The sequence below is a fragment of the Rutidosis leptorrhynchoides genome, chromosome 11 (genome assembly GCF_046630445.1).
Source record: "Rutidosis leptorrhynchoides isolate AG116_Rl617_1_P2 chromosome 11, CSIRO_AGI_Rlap_v1, whole genome shotgun sequence".
Lineage (NCBI taxonomy): Eukaryota > Viridiplantae > Streptophyta > Magnoliopsida > Asterales > Asteraceae > Rutidosis > Rutidosis leptorrhynchoides.
In genome coordinates, this window is record NC_092343.1 from 185,301,576 (window position 1) to 185,315,859 (window position 14,284).

At 33.3% G+C, this 14,284-nt stretch overlaps 2 protein-coding genes across 2 annotated transcripts; both read right to left on the bottom strand.

Moving 5' to 3' along the window:
* Positions 1-218: 218 nt before the first annotated feature.
* LOC139876583 (serine/threonine-protein phosphatase PP2A-2 catalytic subunit-like) lies at positions 219-6,385 on the bottom strand. The gene is made up of 11 exons (XM_071863924.1): positions 6,237-6,385; positions 3,345-3,401; positions 3,163-3,246; positions 2,968-3,039; positions 2,795-2,866; positions 2,674-2,714; positions 2,526-2,592; positions 1,701-1,892; positions 1,504-1,593; positions 1,307-1,414; positions 219-647 (listed from the first exon to the last, which is right to left on the bottom strand). The coding sequence occupies exons 1-11, from the start codon at positions 6,324-6,326 to the stop codon at positions 582-584; spliced, it is 939 nt and encodes a 312-aa protein (XP_071720025.1). The 5' UTR covers positions 6,327-6,385; the 3' UTR covers positions 219-581.
* A 4,779-nt stretch (positions 6,386-11,164) lies between these two features.
* LOC139875317 (uncharacterized) lies at positions 11,165-12,220 on the bottom strand. Its single transcript, XM_071862658.1, has 2 exons — positions 11,741-12,220; positions 11,165-11,695 (listed from the first exon to the last, which is right to left on the bottom strand). The coding sequence occupies exons 1-2, from the start codon at positions 12,218-12,220 to the stop codon at positions 11,165-11,167; spliced, it is 1,011 nt and encodes a 336-aa protein (XP_071718759.1).
* Between the last annotated feature and the right edge of the window lie 2,064 nt (positions 12,221-14,284).

The window sequence follows — 14,284 nt, forward strand, 5'->3', positions numbered from 1 at the left end:
CGGTTACAGTTCGGTTAATTCGGTTTTTTCTCAACTCTAGACAAAGTGAAGATGCATAAAGCATGAAAATGTAGCAATTTTTATTTTTATTTTATTTTTTAACCTTAAATGAAACATGGCCAACATGGCCGGGACATTGCACCAAATTAAAAACATTAACCTTACAATTGTCATTAGTAACATTACACATCAACTGTATCATTATGCTTCTCTCTAATTTTCGAAGATAATTAAACACATTAAATAGCACTAAATAGTACAGTTCTACAAATTTGTGACTTGGCAATAGACCAAAGAAAATACTAATGAAAATCTAAACCATGGCATTTCATGTTTTAGGATGCATACACAAAACATTACAAAATGAAAGTAACAAATAAATTACAGCTTTAGAGTCACATCATTATCCTAGGTTAAATTGTAATTTAAAATGACAAAGCCCCCACAAACATGTTTGAAATACAAACAAACCCTTTGGTCCGTAGCTTTGTTTTGTATCAGTTAAAACCAATGGATGATTCCGTTGTAGCAAAAGACTATCCATTGCAAGGACCAATTTAGAAAGCATAAGCTACTTACGTTTACAAGAAATAATCGGGTGTTCTTCGGGTCACATCAGGCTCTCCTCTCCTGGGTGCAGGATCAAACTGCAATAACAGATGGTAACATTCTAAATAATTTGGATTGTCATTTATTTATAATTTATAAGTAAGTATAATAATATAAAATATAAAATATGAATTCATTAAACTCAATATGATCACTCAGTAGAGATGTGTTATCTCCATCTTACATTGAATGTTTCTCTTTGTAGATAAAATTTAACCATCGATATAGACGCATGGTTTGACTAGGTAAGCAGGGGCGGAACGTGAGGCCCAATATTGGGAGGGCCCAAAGAAATAAAAGGTGGAGTGGAGATAAATAAGGGAGGCCAAACAATGTAATTTTCTTTTTGGCCCATTAAAAAGTATAAAAATTGCACTAGAGGAAAAAAAAAAAAAAAAAAAAGGGATGGCCCAGGCCCTCTTTTATCTACATCACCTTCCGCCTCTACTAGGTATTACATGTTTTTGGTTAAATATCTTTTAAATCTGGGTAAAGACAGAGAAGGAATGTTTTAACCAATCAATAGTATGGAAAAAAGGGAGAGTCAAATAAAAGGTCAAACAAGTATATTTTGGTTGCGAGTCAAAACATATTAGTTTGGCCAATAACAAAATCAATACTTTTTAAAAAACAAAGAAAAATTAGGTATCGAATGCTACTACTCTATCTATTGATAATATTTGGAAGAAAAAGAAACCTGAATAAACGTGTGACCCTTGCAATCGTCAACTTCCAAAATAGAAGCCATATTCCCACACCTATAACAATAATTTGGTGCACTAAAGATAGTGACCACTTTTTGTTCCTGTCAGCCAAAAATCAAGATATAAGAACGACTTTCATCAAAAAAACAGCACAACTCAAAGGGACCACAAAACAAATCAAGTAAATTACATGTCCCCAGTTGAATCCCTCCATTACAAGTTGATGGGCTCGAGCGATAAGCTTTAGGCTGTTCGTATGGTTAAATTGCTCTGAAATATCCTGTAAATACATATATTATTATAAAATGATGAAGTCGACAAAATCTCACTATAGCATTACATTGATGAATTAATTTAATAAATAGAAATTAAAAGAATATGTAATACTTGGCCAAAGGTGTAGCCAGCTCCACGGGGAGAAATACCCCAACCACAACGGTCATCTGGGTCAGACCATAAGAGATCACACATGGGACCTTCATGTGGAACCTCTTGAACACGATCAAAGTTTCTGATATTATCGAGGGTTTCGATAGAAGGTGACAACCCGCCATGAAGACAAAATATTTCAGATTCAACCTATGATGAAACAGAAAAAAATAGAAATTAAAACAAAATAGAGATTAAACCATACATTATGTATGGAATTAAACTAATAGGTAGAAAACGGGAAGAGAAACATTAATTACGTGACAATGTCAATAAAAATGTTATATAGAAGCAAGGTTGCAAATATTGCTACTCGGGGAGTACTCGGTCGGGACTTTGAGACTTTGGAGGGAGTAATCGGCAGCTCATAGATGGGATCAAACGGGGATGAATCAAATTGGACTCTCTATATAGTACATACATTTAAACAATAAATTTCAAAACTATACGTGTGTGTGTGTGTATATATATACAAGAAAATCACAAACATGAACATAATTGTTTAGAAACAATCGTTCATTTGTTTAAAACACCCAAATTCTAGTTTAAATGCACATTTAAATGTTGACCAATTTTAACTTTGACCAGTTTTGACCGACTAAAATCAACTTTGACCAGCAGCGGCGATTTTGACCCATTAAATGACGTTGACCGATTAATTTGTCAGATTTTGAAAAATCGGATCGGCCTAAAGGAGTAATCGGAGATTAATTAGGGAATTTTACAGCAGTAATAGGAATCGTAAGTTGTTAGTTTAGTAGACACAAGCATAAGTAAACTAACCAATGCAGTCAACGGGAAATAATCAAACAGATCTGTGAAAGTTTTCCAAACACTAGCATTGCCATACCTGTTAATCAACCATTGAAATTAGATACAGAAATCTAAATACAGTAATTTATTAGTGTAACTCGTATAGAAACAAACTCACTTTCGAAGGCATTCATCATAAAATCCATAGACCTGAGTAATCTGCACATATAACGAAAACATGGTCTGTTTATATAACTAAATAATGGGGCGTTAAAAAGTCAACTGAGTCAGCGACAGACCTGTCGACTTTCATGATTTCCTCTTAATATTGTAATTCGTTGCGGATACCGTACTTTCAGAGCCACCAGGAGCTGGAAGAAAGCATATGTAAAAAGTCAAATCCTTGTTTTAAAAAGTCAAACATATATAATTAATAGAAATATCAGAAAGGCCGGTTTAAGGTTGTACTTACAGTGACAGTTTCAACGGAATAATACCCTCGGTCGACGTAATCTCCCATAAACAAGTAATTTGTATCCGGGCACTGCCGTCACGTTAAAGATGTATATTAATATACATTATTCCATATAAATAATATAATATATAATATAAAAGATAAAAGAGGACTATTATAAAACAAGCTCATTATGTAACAGCAAAGTATTACCTTTCCTCCAATACGAAAAAGCTCGGCAAGATCATGAAATTGCCCATGAATGTCACCACAAATAGTGACTGGGCTTTTTACTGGCTGCACACATACAAATGTCCATATAAAGTTATTACAACTGCCAACTAAATTGAAAGAGATATTGCACGCAAAAAAAAAAAAAAAAAAAAAAGTGGTACCTGAACATTGCTTTCATCTACTAATATCTCTTTTGCCTTGTCACATAATGTCCTAACCTACATCGACAAATAGCCAGTATCTCAATATGATTAGCCTCGAAAATTTATACCCACCAACACACTTCTTAAACAACTGAAACGCCTAATTCTTTTGAACATTGCTTGAATGATAATTTCGAAAAGTCTGCATGAGCGTGTCATAAGCTGAAGTAGTAAATCAGTTTGAAGAGTACTTCATTAAATATAATAGTGAGAATCTAAAAGGTCATGTATACATGGTTAAGACATTTAAAAAGGACTTTTGAAAACAGCTTATGGGTGTCGGCACTTAAAAAGCCCAATTCTGAATGTCACCTTAAACTTCGTAATCGAAATTGTAAGTTGTTGTTGATTGCAGTTTGTCTTCAAAAGGGTTAAAATGTATGTTAAAAGTTGAAGTGTTGCAACTTTGTTGTACATAAAATAGATAGCTAAAAGACTGAATAGCTAAAAAAGACACATAAAATGGTAATGCAAAAATGGATAGCTAAAAGAACATATCTACTAACAGTAATGATAAATCTATCTGGAAACAGTTTGGTTCAATCCAAGCATGTGGGAGTAGAAGTCATCGTGAATAATTCTCCGCAATCTCCTTTCAAGTCGTTACCTTAGACTGTGCAAAACCTCCTCGTTTTGGGAGAATAGAAAAGAATGTTGCCTTTCTGGAAATACGACAGGTTAAAGTAGATTGTGTTCGCCTTATTTGCTTCTTTTGCTTAAAAGTATAAAGATGTTTTTCTCACAAACATAAATCGCATATTTTTCCAAGCTATATACTTCCTGCCAAGTTGAATCAACATCGAAGGACATGAAGGAAGTATATTGCGTGGAGATATATGCAATTTATATTTATAAACAAACTTGTTTATGCAATGAAGCGAAAAAAGAAAATATGGCGAACCAAATCTAATTTCATCCGTCGTATTTCGGAAAAGGCAACATTATTTTTTATTATCTTAAAACGGGGAGGTTTCACGCAATCGACAATTACGGCTTTAAAGGAGATTGTGGGGATTTATTCAAGCGTAAACGACTTCTACTCCCACGTGATTAGATTGAACCAAAGATGTCCCTAGATAAATTCATCATTACTATTACTAGATATGTTCTTGTAGCTATCCGTTCTTGCATTGTAGTAATTCAATTGTTTGAATAATAATCCGTTTTTTCATTACCATTTTATGTGGCCTTTTCAGCTATTTAGTCTTTTAGCTATCTATTTTATGTACAATAAAAGTTGTAACACTTCATTTCTCAAACATATATTTTAACCTTTTTATAATACACAAACTGCAATCAACAACTTACAATTCTGCTTACAAAGTTTGCATTGATATTCAGAATTGAACTTCTTAAATGTTGATACTCAAAAAGTAATAATTTGTTATTATATTGAAATACACTTCTTAATATGTGGAAATAACTATCTTGTTCATTTGGTGTTCTTTCTTCACATCTGAGCTACAATTCTACATTAATTAATGTATATTATTACATTACATTATAAATCTATAATTGACAAAAAGGTAAGTACCAGTATAATTATTCCAAGAAAAATTAACAAACGATTGAAGACTATGATGACGTAGCATAGATGTTTCATCAGCAATGCATTTGTTAAGTGGTATCGTAGGAGTCAATCTCTTTCTTGCATACGATGACTAACAAAGGTTACAAAAATCACTAAGCGGAGACTAATCGGCAAAGACCTTGAAGGAACTAATCGATCAAGTCAAGGACTAATCAGATTGGATTTTTTACATTTAAATAATAAATTTCAAAATTTTGACTAATTATAGAATAAAACCATAACTAGAAACATAAACAAAACTGCCTAGAAGCATAACCATAATTGTTCAGCTACTTTTAGTATAACCAACTTTATAATATTGACCAAGTTTGACGTTGACCGTTTTGACCTATTAATCCCGACTTTGATTGAATTTTCTCAAATTTGACCCGGTCACCACCAATGACGGAACTTTTGGGCAAAATATGGAGGTTTTTGCGCAAAATATGGAGGTTTTGGGCAAAATATGGAGGTTTTTGGGCAAATTATTGAGGTTTTTTGACAAAATTTGGAGGCTTTAGGGGCAAAATATGAAGACTTTAGGGCAAAAAAAAATCCACGGGGGCAAAATCAAAAAATCTAAAAAAAAAAATTCACTAAAAATTACAAATCCACTGGGGGCAAGTGCACACTTCTGCGTAGTTTCGCCATTGGACACCACCGTTGACCAACTTTTAAGTAGGATTAAGGCTAGTTGAGTCGGAGTAGCCCAAAATTCCTACTAATCTGGAATCAATCCTGACTTCTCAACAGTGTCTAAATCTCACATTCCAAAGTATCGAATAGTTACAAGTATAACCATAATAGTAACCCATATTTCACACTCCAAAGAGTACTTACTCAAATAAAAGCAGGTACATAAAGACGGGTACATACAATATAATTCGAACCACATATAGCCTAATTCATTATTTTAACAACCTTACAATCACCTATACCTGAGAGCATAATAATGCTAATATATTATCACTTGCAAATTCAATTCAACGCTTCATTAATAATTAATAATACTATCAATTAACAGCTGATGTTCATTTCAAAGTAACAAAATTACAAAAATTCTAAATAGAAAAGTGTAATTTTATTTACCATAAAAAAGGGGAGTAGAAACAATATTATAGACAAGAATACCCAAAATAACAAATTAACTTAATTATTTACAAAATATAATAATCAATAAAAAAATAACTTTACACGAAATTGCAATCAGATCTAAACATAATAACCACATAATCAAAATAGAACCCCTAAATTGACAAAGTGTAAATTCGAAATGAAACCTCAGATTCGGTTAAGGGTTTGCACTGCATGAGCTGTGAGATCTGCTCGTCTAGATTCCCATGCGTATCTGAAGCCAGCTCCACACTCATCTTGATATACGTATCTTCTATATCTATAAGGGATTTCAAATATCGAATTCTTGGATCGATTAGAAATTAGATTAGAATTCGAATTAAATTGAGAAGAAACCCTCGAAAACCGTCGAGATCGATTTTATCGATTCTTGTTTTGTTTCCTGAAAATCGGAAAAAGAACCCTTTAACTTTATAATCCTTGACATTTTTTGATCTGATGTATTTGGAAACTAATTTTCACCCCCTTGTTTATTAAGTAGAATAAAATTCTTTCTAAAACATCACTGTACATTTGACCACGGTTGTGAATTCATTTATATATATATATATATATATATATATATATATATATATATATATATATATATATATATATATATATATATATTGGGTAAGGATCCAGCGCTAAGTACCCATGTGTGGGATAAGGGGATAAGTGATTTTGTGATTTTTATATCTCGAGTTCTACAGCTCCGATTTAAAATAAAAAACAAAAAAAATGCTGGTATCTATTTTCAATGTGCAGATTCAGATTTTTTTTTTTCAACTGGAGCGTTAAGATGCATCTGATGCATGTTAACCGCTGTTTTGATGCTGTTTGATGCATGTTAACTGCCTTTCATGCAGCAGATGCATCTTAACAAAAAACAAAGAAAAAATGACTTTTGATTAAAAAAAAACAGTGTTTAGGATTTAGTAAGTAGGGTTTAGTAATTAGGGTTTAGAAATTATGGTTTAGGGTTTAGAAATTAGGGTTTTAGAACGATTTTTTAAACGAACGGTTTAGAGTTTAGGGTTTAGGGTTTAGGGGTTAGGATTTAGGGTAGGGTTTACGGAGTAAACCCGAAAACCCTAACCCCTAAACCCTAAACTCTAAATCAGGCTAAATCCTAAAAAAAAAAAAAACTAAAAAAAACCTCAAAAAAACGTTAACATGCATCATGTGCATTTTAAGCTCCTGTTGAAAAAAAAAAAAAAAAAAAATTATGAATCTACACAATGTCAGTAGATTACGGGAAAAACAAAATTTAAATTGGAGCTCTAATGTAAAAGATATAAAAATCTCATTTTACGTATCCCCTTATCCCAAAAATACCACTTATCCCTTGATCTCCCTATATATATATATATATATATATATATATATATATATATATATATATATATATATATATATATATATATATATATATATATATATATATATATATATATATATATATATATCCATTTAAACTAGAAATACAAATACGTAAATATATATATTAGGGATGACAATTGTCACCCGACTCTTCAGATATCCATTCGATCCATCCGCTTAATAATGGGCATGATGATCTAAATGAATATAGACATGAATACAGATATGGATGAACCTAAATGAATATGGATGAAAAAATTTATTCATAGATATATCTGATCAATCCTATATTAATGAATTACTTAATTAAGAATTAAGCGCAATGATTAAGATGGAGGATGGGATGTTTGATGATTATTTTGGGCCCTGATGATCGTCTTTCACTTTTCAATCAAGTGATCAACCACCCCGTCCCGGTCTTGATTGTTAATTAGCATGATTCACCTTAACTCGATGTAAATCTTCTTTGGGCAAAGTCACAAGTGAAAATTACAAAGGTCCGGGCAAATGGTAGAGAATCAACAACCTATAAATGAGAGGCCAAGCTCCCTATTTATAGTATTCGAAATATTCGCGGTGTGTGGATTTAACTGCTGTCCGCGATAACTTAGCGAAGATAACCCGCAGTCTTTTATTATTGCGCCATAATCCGCAGACTTAACTTTTAGCGGATATGTCGAACCTTTTGGGTATACTTCGCGCGACTTCTGTTTTTAGCCTTTAGCAAATAAAATATACATATACAATGCTATGTATATGATCAAGTCTCCCAGTTTATTATGGTACATTTCGCGTAGCGAATGTATCATGATAAACTCTAAAAAATAAAAAGTGTTATTTAAAATATGCTTATAACAAGTTGTTAATAATTTTTCAACGTTAATTTATTACCGTTGATCTTCGCAATGATACGCGTAATAACAACAGTAACTCTGAAAAGCTGTCAAATCAGAAAACGCTATAACGGCTATTTAATTACCATTGCGATGTTGCGGTAATTTTAGCCGTTAAAATTTAATCATTACATTTTCCACTTCCTCTCTTGAATTTTAATTATAAATAGCACAACAAATCTCATTAACAACTTTACGCTTTCATCATCAATTTCTTTTTAAGCACAGTTTATCGAAATTCATACTTACCGTTTAGCGATTCACACCTGCAATTAATCGATTCATACTTCGCCATTTTCCAATTCATTACCAGATCCATTCATATAATTAAAAAATGGCATCATCATCTTCCGCGAACACTCCTAACGCCTTCGTTTCTTATATGACAGCAGCGAAAATCGAAACCCTACAACAACACTATCCACTGTTAGCGCAGTTTTCTCCTACTGCACCAGCAGCAGAAGATAGAGCTAATGCTCCTCCAAAGGATATGATTACCATTTATGAGGCTACTATTTCACACGGCAATCTACGACTGCCACTTATGCCTTTATTTCGCAGCGTGTGTGAGCATTATAAGGTTGCAATTGCTCAATTACATCCAAACGCTGTCAACAAAATTGTTTTGTTTGAGATGTATTGCAACGCTCTCAATAGGCAACCTCTACTCAACGTGTTTCGCGCTTTCAATAGTCTGAAGCCACATGACGCGGGGTAGTATTCATTCCGTGGTCGCCTTGGCGTCATGACCACTCCTAAAGATTCAATTGGGAACTGGCGCAGTTCGTTTTTCTTTATTAACAACACCGCTCATGGCAATAGCAACATCGCGAAAGCCTAGTGTACCGAGATTGACGCTCATGCAAATGATAAAATTACCCCGGACGACCTCGAAAAGGAGATCCTCAACCTAATCAAAAATGCTGGCTTGATTATGCGAGCATACTCCAACGTGCCGCTTTATATCGGCGGAGTTTCCATATATTGGTTATGGGGTGATCACGATGCCCTTTTGATTGATGAAGCGAACAATGGTATATCGCGTATACTTTTTCTTTTTGCTTAAATATGCATTTTATCTTATGCTATATTTGCAAAAACTAATGCACTCATGTTTTAGCAGAAATTAGCTTAGACCAATTGATGACCACAACCGACGTTCGAGCAATTAAACCAGTGCGTCGCCCAAAAGAAGGCGACGGCGAAATCATTGTTATTGACGAATCCGTTCTTAATACATTTACTATTTCCGGTGGTGAAGACCGCGGAAAACGCAAAGCTACAACGGAGGAGACTGCCACTCCCCGCAAAAGATGCCTTAGCTCTATTACTGAGCAAGAAGCAAGTAAGTTAGCGGTATTCAATACTACTGCATATATTTTGCGAATATTATTTCCATATCCTTTAACATATTTTATTTTCTTATTCCCTTTTAGTTGTGCTTTCAGATTCTGCGGATGGGCAAGAGCAGCTGTACAAAATTGGTGGGGATATCCCTGACAGGCGATGAAGATTTGAGCCTCCCCTCCGACGCCGAAGCATCAAACTGCGAAGAAAATGCGGAAGAGGCTGAAGAGGAGGAACAAGCTAACAAACTCTACCGCAAGCTCTGCAAGTTTGTCCCTAGAAACGTTCAACAACAATATCGCAAACTTACATTTGCTCAAGTTGAAAGACAGCGAATAAACAACTGCTTCAATGCTATCTGTTTGACTGTTGATAATGTTGAACGTTTCAACGAAACGTATGATCACTATGAGAAGCAGGTCAAAATTGTTGGCTATCAGCGCAGAAAAATGCAAAGGCATGAGGCTCAACTGAAGAAAACTGCAGATGAAAATGCCACGCTCAAAAAGAGAGACGGAATACGCAGAGAAGCAATTTTCTCAGCTTGTCAAGTATCTGCCCGAGTTTGGCGATAAGGTAATGGATTCGTTGCCGATGACCGAAAAATTCAAGGCGTATGCACAAGCCTCAAAGCTCGCTACCCGCTGTGAATGGTATGACCTTCTGTGCCAACTTGGCGACCTTTCATAGCCACTTCCCGCAGACATTGTCAAGGAAATATGCCCAACTGGAGAGGCACAAGAAGCGCTGAATATAGCGAAGAAGGAGGTTGAAAAGGTCACTATTCCGGCACTGGAGGAAATTAGCCGACGCAAAAATGTTACTCTTGAGGACATTAAGGCGCTTAAGCTTTAGGGTAGCTGCTTAAATTGTAAATTTGTAACCGCAATCTTATAGTGCGTTTTGTACTTTTGCGCGTTTCGCATAACGCGTTATTAATGAAAATATTTTCGTTTCGCAGTTGCAACTTAATTTATTTATATAGCGCTTTATTTAATATATATTCATAACCTAGACTTGTCCTTTGCAATTTCCAACTTTTATTATTGTGCACATAATAAGTATGTACTCTCGCGAAACAATCTGTATTTGTATAAACTTATACATTATGAATCTTCTAAGTCCGCCAAAACGATCCTTAGACAATTTATTAGCATTGCGAAGCATCTAACTATGGCAAGATCAAATACTTAGGAAATTTTATCCTTTCGCAACATTTATTATTTAACACAAGCGGGAAATTTCATCACTTGATTTTAAAGTTAAAATTTCACAAGATATATCCGCATTATTATTACATAAGTAGGCTGTAGCATTACTTCGCGAACACTTAGCCACATTTGCATAAGAATTAATTCAGTGTTTAAAAATTTAAGCGTTTGTATTCTGCAAAATGATCACTGCGCGTGGCCACACGCAGTGTTTTCTGCTTTGTATAAAAACAATTGCTCAAAACACAAATTTATTCTTTCTTATTCATAGATTTCAAGTAATAACAGCTCAAAAAACAACATACAGATCATGATTAACCATGATAAACACTCATTCAGTGTTTTTTCATTACAAACATTCATTATATTCGGCGAGCACCGCATGCCCTTCAACACCAACACTTTCACGGCAGTAATCATTGCGCACAGTGGTTCAATTACTGTTGAAGTCAGCGTACCAATGCCTTTGTAAGTAGAAAACTTCACCATTCCGTGCAAAGTGGATGGGATTGCGCCAAACATACGCAAAGTAGTGCGCCCAAGAATCATGTTAAACCTTGACTGATTTCGCATTACATAAAGGTTTAAAAATGCTTGGCGCTTTAGCGATTCATCGCGGTCATCTACTAATTCAACTTGCAATTCCAACTGACCAATACGCCAAGTTGATTCTTCAGAAAAACCAGCTAACGAAACCGCATTAGGTTTTAGCAAAGTTTTGATATGTGCAGGCAATTTGTTGAAAAATTGCTCATACATTACGTCCACACTGCTGCCAGTATCAACATGTACCTTCAGAATTATGATGCCAGTATTCGCAATGTGTCATGAAACCACCACTGGCTTATCATGATCCGCATTAGAACTTATTGGAGGGAAAATAATAGAAGGGCATTGCCAATTCGCGAATTGCTCAGACACTTGGAACACTGACATTTCGCCTTGAACCTCCACTACATTTATAACCTGAATTTCGCGCAGATTCTCTTTCTTACTCACCATTTTAACCCCTAAGTTCTTTACTGCGGGAGCTTTTCGATCAGCAGAATTAGGCACTTGTGGAGCATTAGAATCTGTAGGTAGGACAATCACGTTTGCAGTGCTTGCAGCACCTTGAGTTATTAAATGATCTAATTTACCTTTCTCAAGTGCCTCCACAATTAATTCTGCCAAATCTCTACAGCGGTTAGTATCATGACCATAGTCATCATGAAAAATGCAAAACTTAGATTTATCACGCCTGCTGTTCTCCGCTAAAGGTTGAGGATCAGAAAAAGATCTCGCAACCCTTTCCTGCAACAAAATTTCTTTAGGCATTTTTGTTAACATTTGGATGATGTTGAAAGACTCATTATTCCATTTTCGCGAAGTATAACGATCGCGACGGTTATATCCATGATTATCATTTTGACCTTGATGTCTGTCATTGCGCGGGTAACTACCGCCACCATTTTGTGACAACCCAGAAATTTTCGACCAAATTTAAACTTTATCTTTGTATTATTTCGACACGATAAGCAAAGTTTGTTAAGTTAAATTTCAAAAATGTTAAACTTTGTTCATACATTCATTTAACCTCGACCAAGTTTCGACGATTCACGAACCAATATATAAATGGATATGATTATATATGTATATGTGTATATATAGTATAACTTGAAAAGTTAACAAAGTATTAAATGTATAATACTTTACATGAACGAATTTGTTTCGACATAAGTTTAATATTATCGACGAGATTAAAAGATAATATCAAATGATTGAGTTATCTGATACATTGTGTTATGAATACGGGTCTCCGTTGAGAGGTCCACTATGATTTAAGAAATCTTTCCTTTTTAACGGTATTCGGAATAATTGGTAAAGTGATTTACAAGAAGAAACTAGACAAGGGTTAGTGGAGTTTCCTGTTCGATTTCCTATATAGGCGTTAACTAGTTAACTGTCATATTATTTAGAGTGAAAGAGAAATGTTGGGAATATAGATAACTTAGAAAATGGATATCGGCAAGTTAAGAAAAATAACATTTTTTTTCATTAAAGTAATTTCATACGTTTATCTAACCTTTGGACTATATCTTACGCTTCACCAGCAAATAGTAATTTAAAAACTTGAAAACCTGTTATGAGTTATATACGATTTTACTTTTCTAAAACATTTTTATGATATAACGATTCCCATTAGTTTAACCTTTAAAAAAAATGATTCCTAAATATATTTAACTTTGAAAAACAAATTATAATGTTTATTTGATTTAATTTCAAACGTACTAAAACATTTTCAGTTTAAAAAGAACTTTATTAATAAAACATTTTAAGATAACTTGTTTATTAATTTTGAAGAATTTAATTAAAGTTTATATTATAAATTACAAGTATATATATAGTGTTTCAAAAATGTAAACGTAATATGACGTAATATTTTACTATTATTTAAACGATTATAAACGAACTTTGAAATATAATTACTTTTGAAAAACTAAAATATAATATTGTTAAATAAATATTTCAATCCTATATAATATGTACAAAATTATATTTTTCTTTGAGAATATATATATATATATATATATATATATATATATATATATATATATTACAAAGTGATTAACCATAATATTAACTAGAAACAAAACATTTTGATTTAAATTACCCTATGTACATATAACGAGACGTCGATTTATAGAAGCAAATGACCAAAACATTCAAATGTATAAGTTACATTTCATGGAGTATAATTATTGGTGAAGTAAGTCTAATTATTGATAAAGGTACGTGTCGCGAAACGTAAATTACAAGTTTTCTAAGCGTACAAAAGGACGTTCGAAAAACCGGAACCGGCACGGAAGTCGAGCGTCAACGTACAATTCATCGTTGCAAAAATTACAAGTCAACTAGGCACGTGAATATAATATAATATATAATTAATTATATGAATTAAATAATAATTTATATATAATAATAGTTAAAGAGTGTCGGTAGAGATTTTTCAATCGATTTGTGCTGTAAGAGAAGCTCATGCTGTAGTGACCCAAAATTTTCCATATTTATATATATTAAATGAAATTAGTATATTTACGTGATTAAATGTTTTCAATATGTTAAGCAATCAAACTTGTTAAGATTTGATTATTTGAAATGTGCTTCTTATAGACAATTGACCACCCAAGTTGACCGGCGATTCACGAACGTTAAAAATTTGTAAAAACTACATGATGATATATATATATATGGTTAACATGAGATTATGATAAGTAAGTATCTCACTAAGTATATTAATAATGAGTGATATACATAAAAATGAGTTTATTGAATTAAGAAACTCGAAACGATATATATAACGATTATCGTTATAACAACGTCTTACTAAATACATATGAA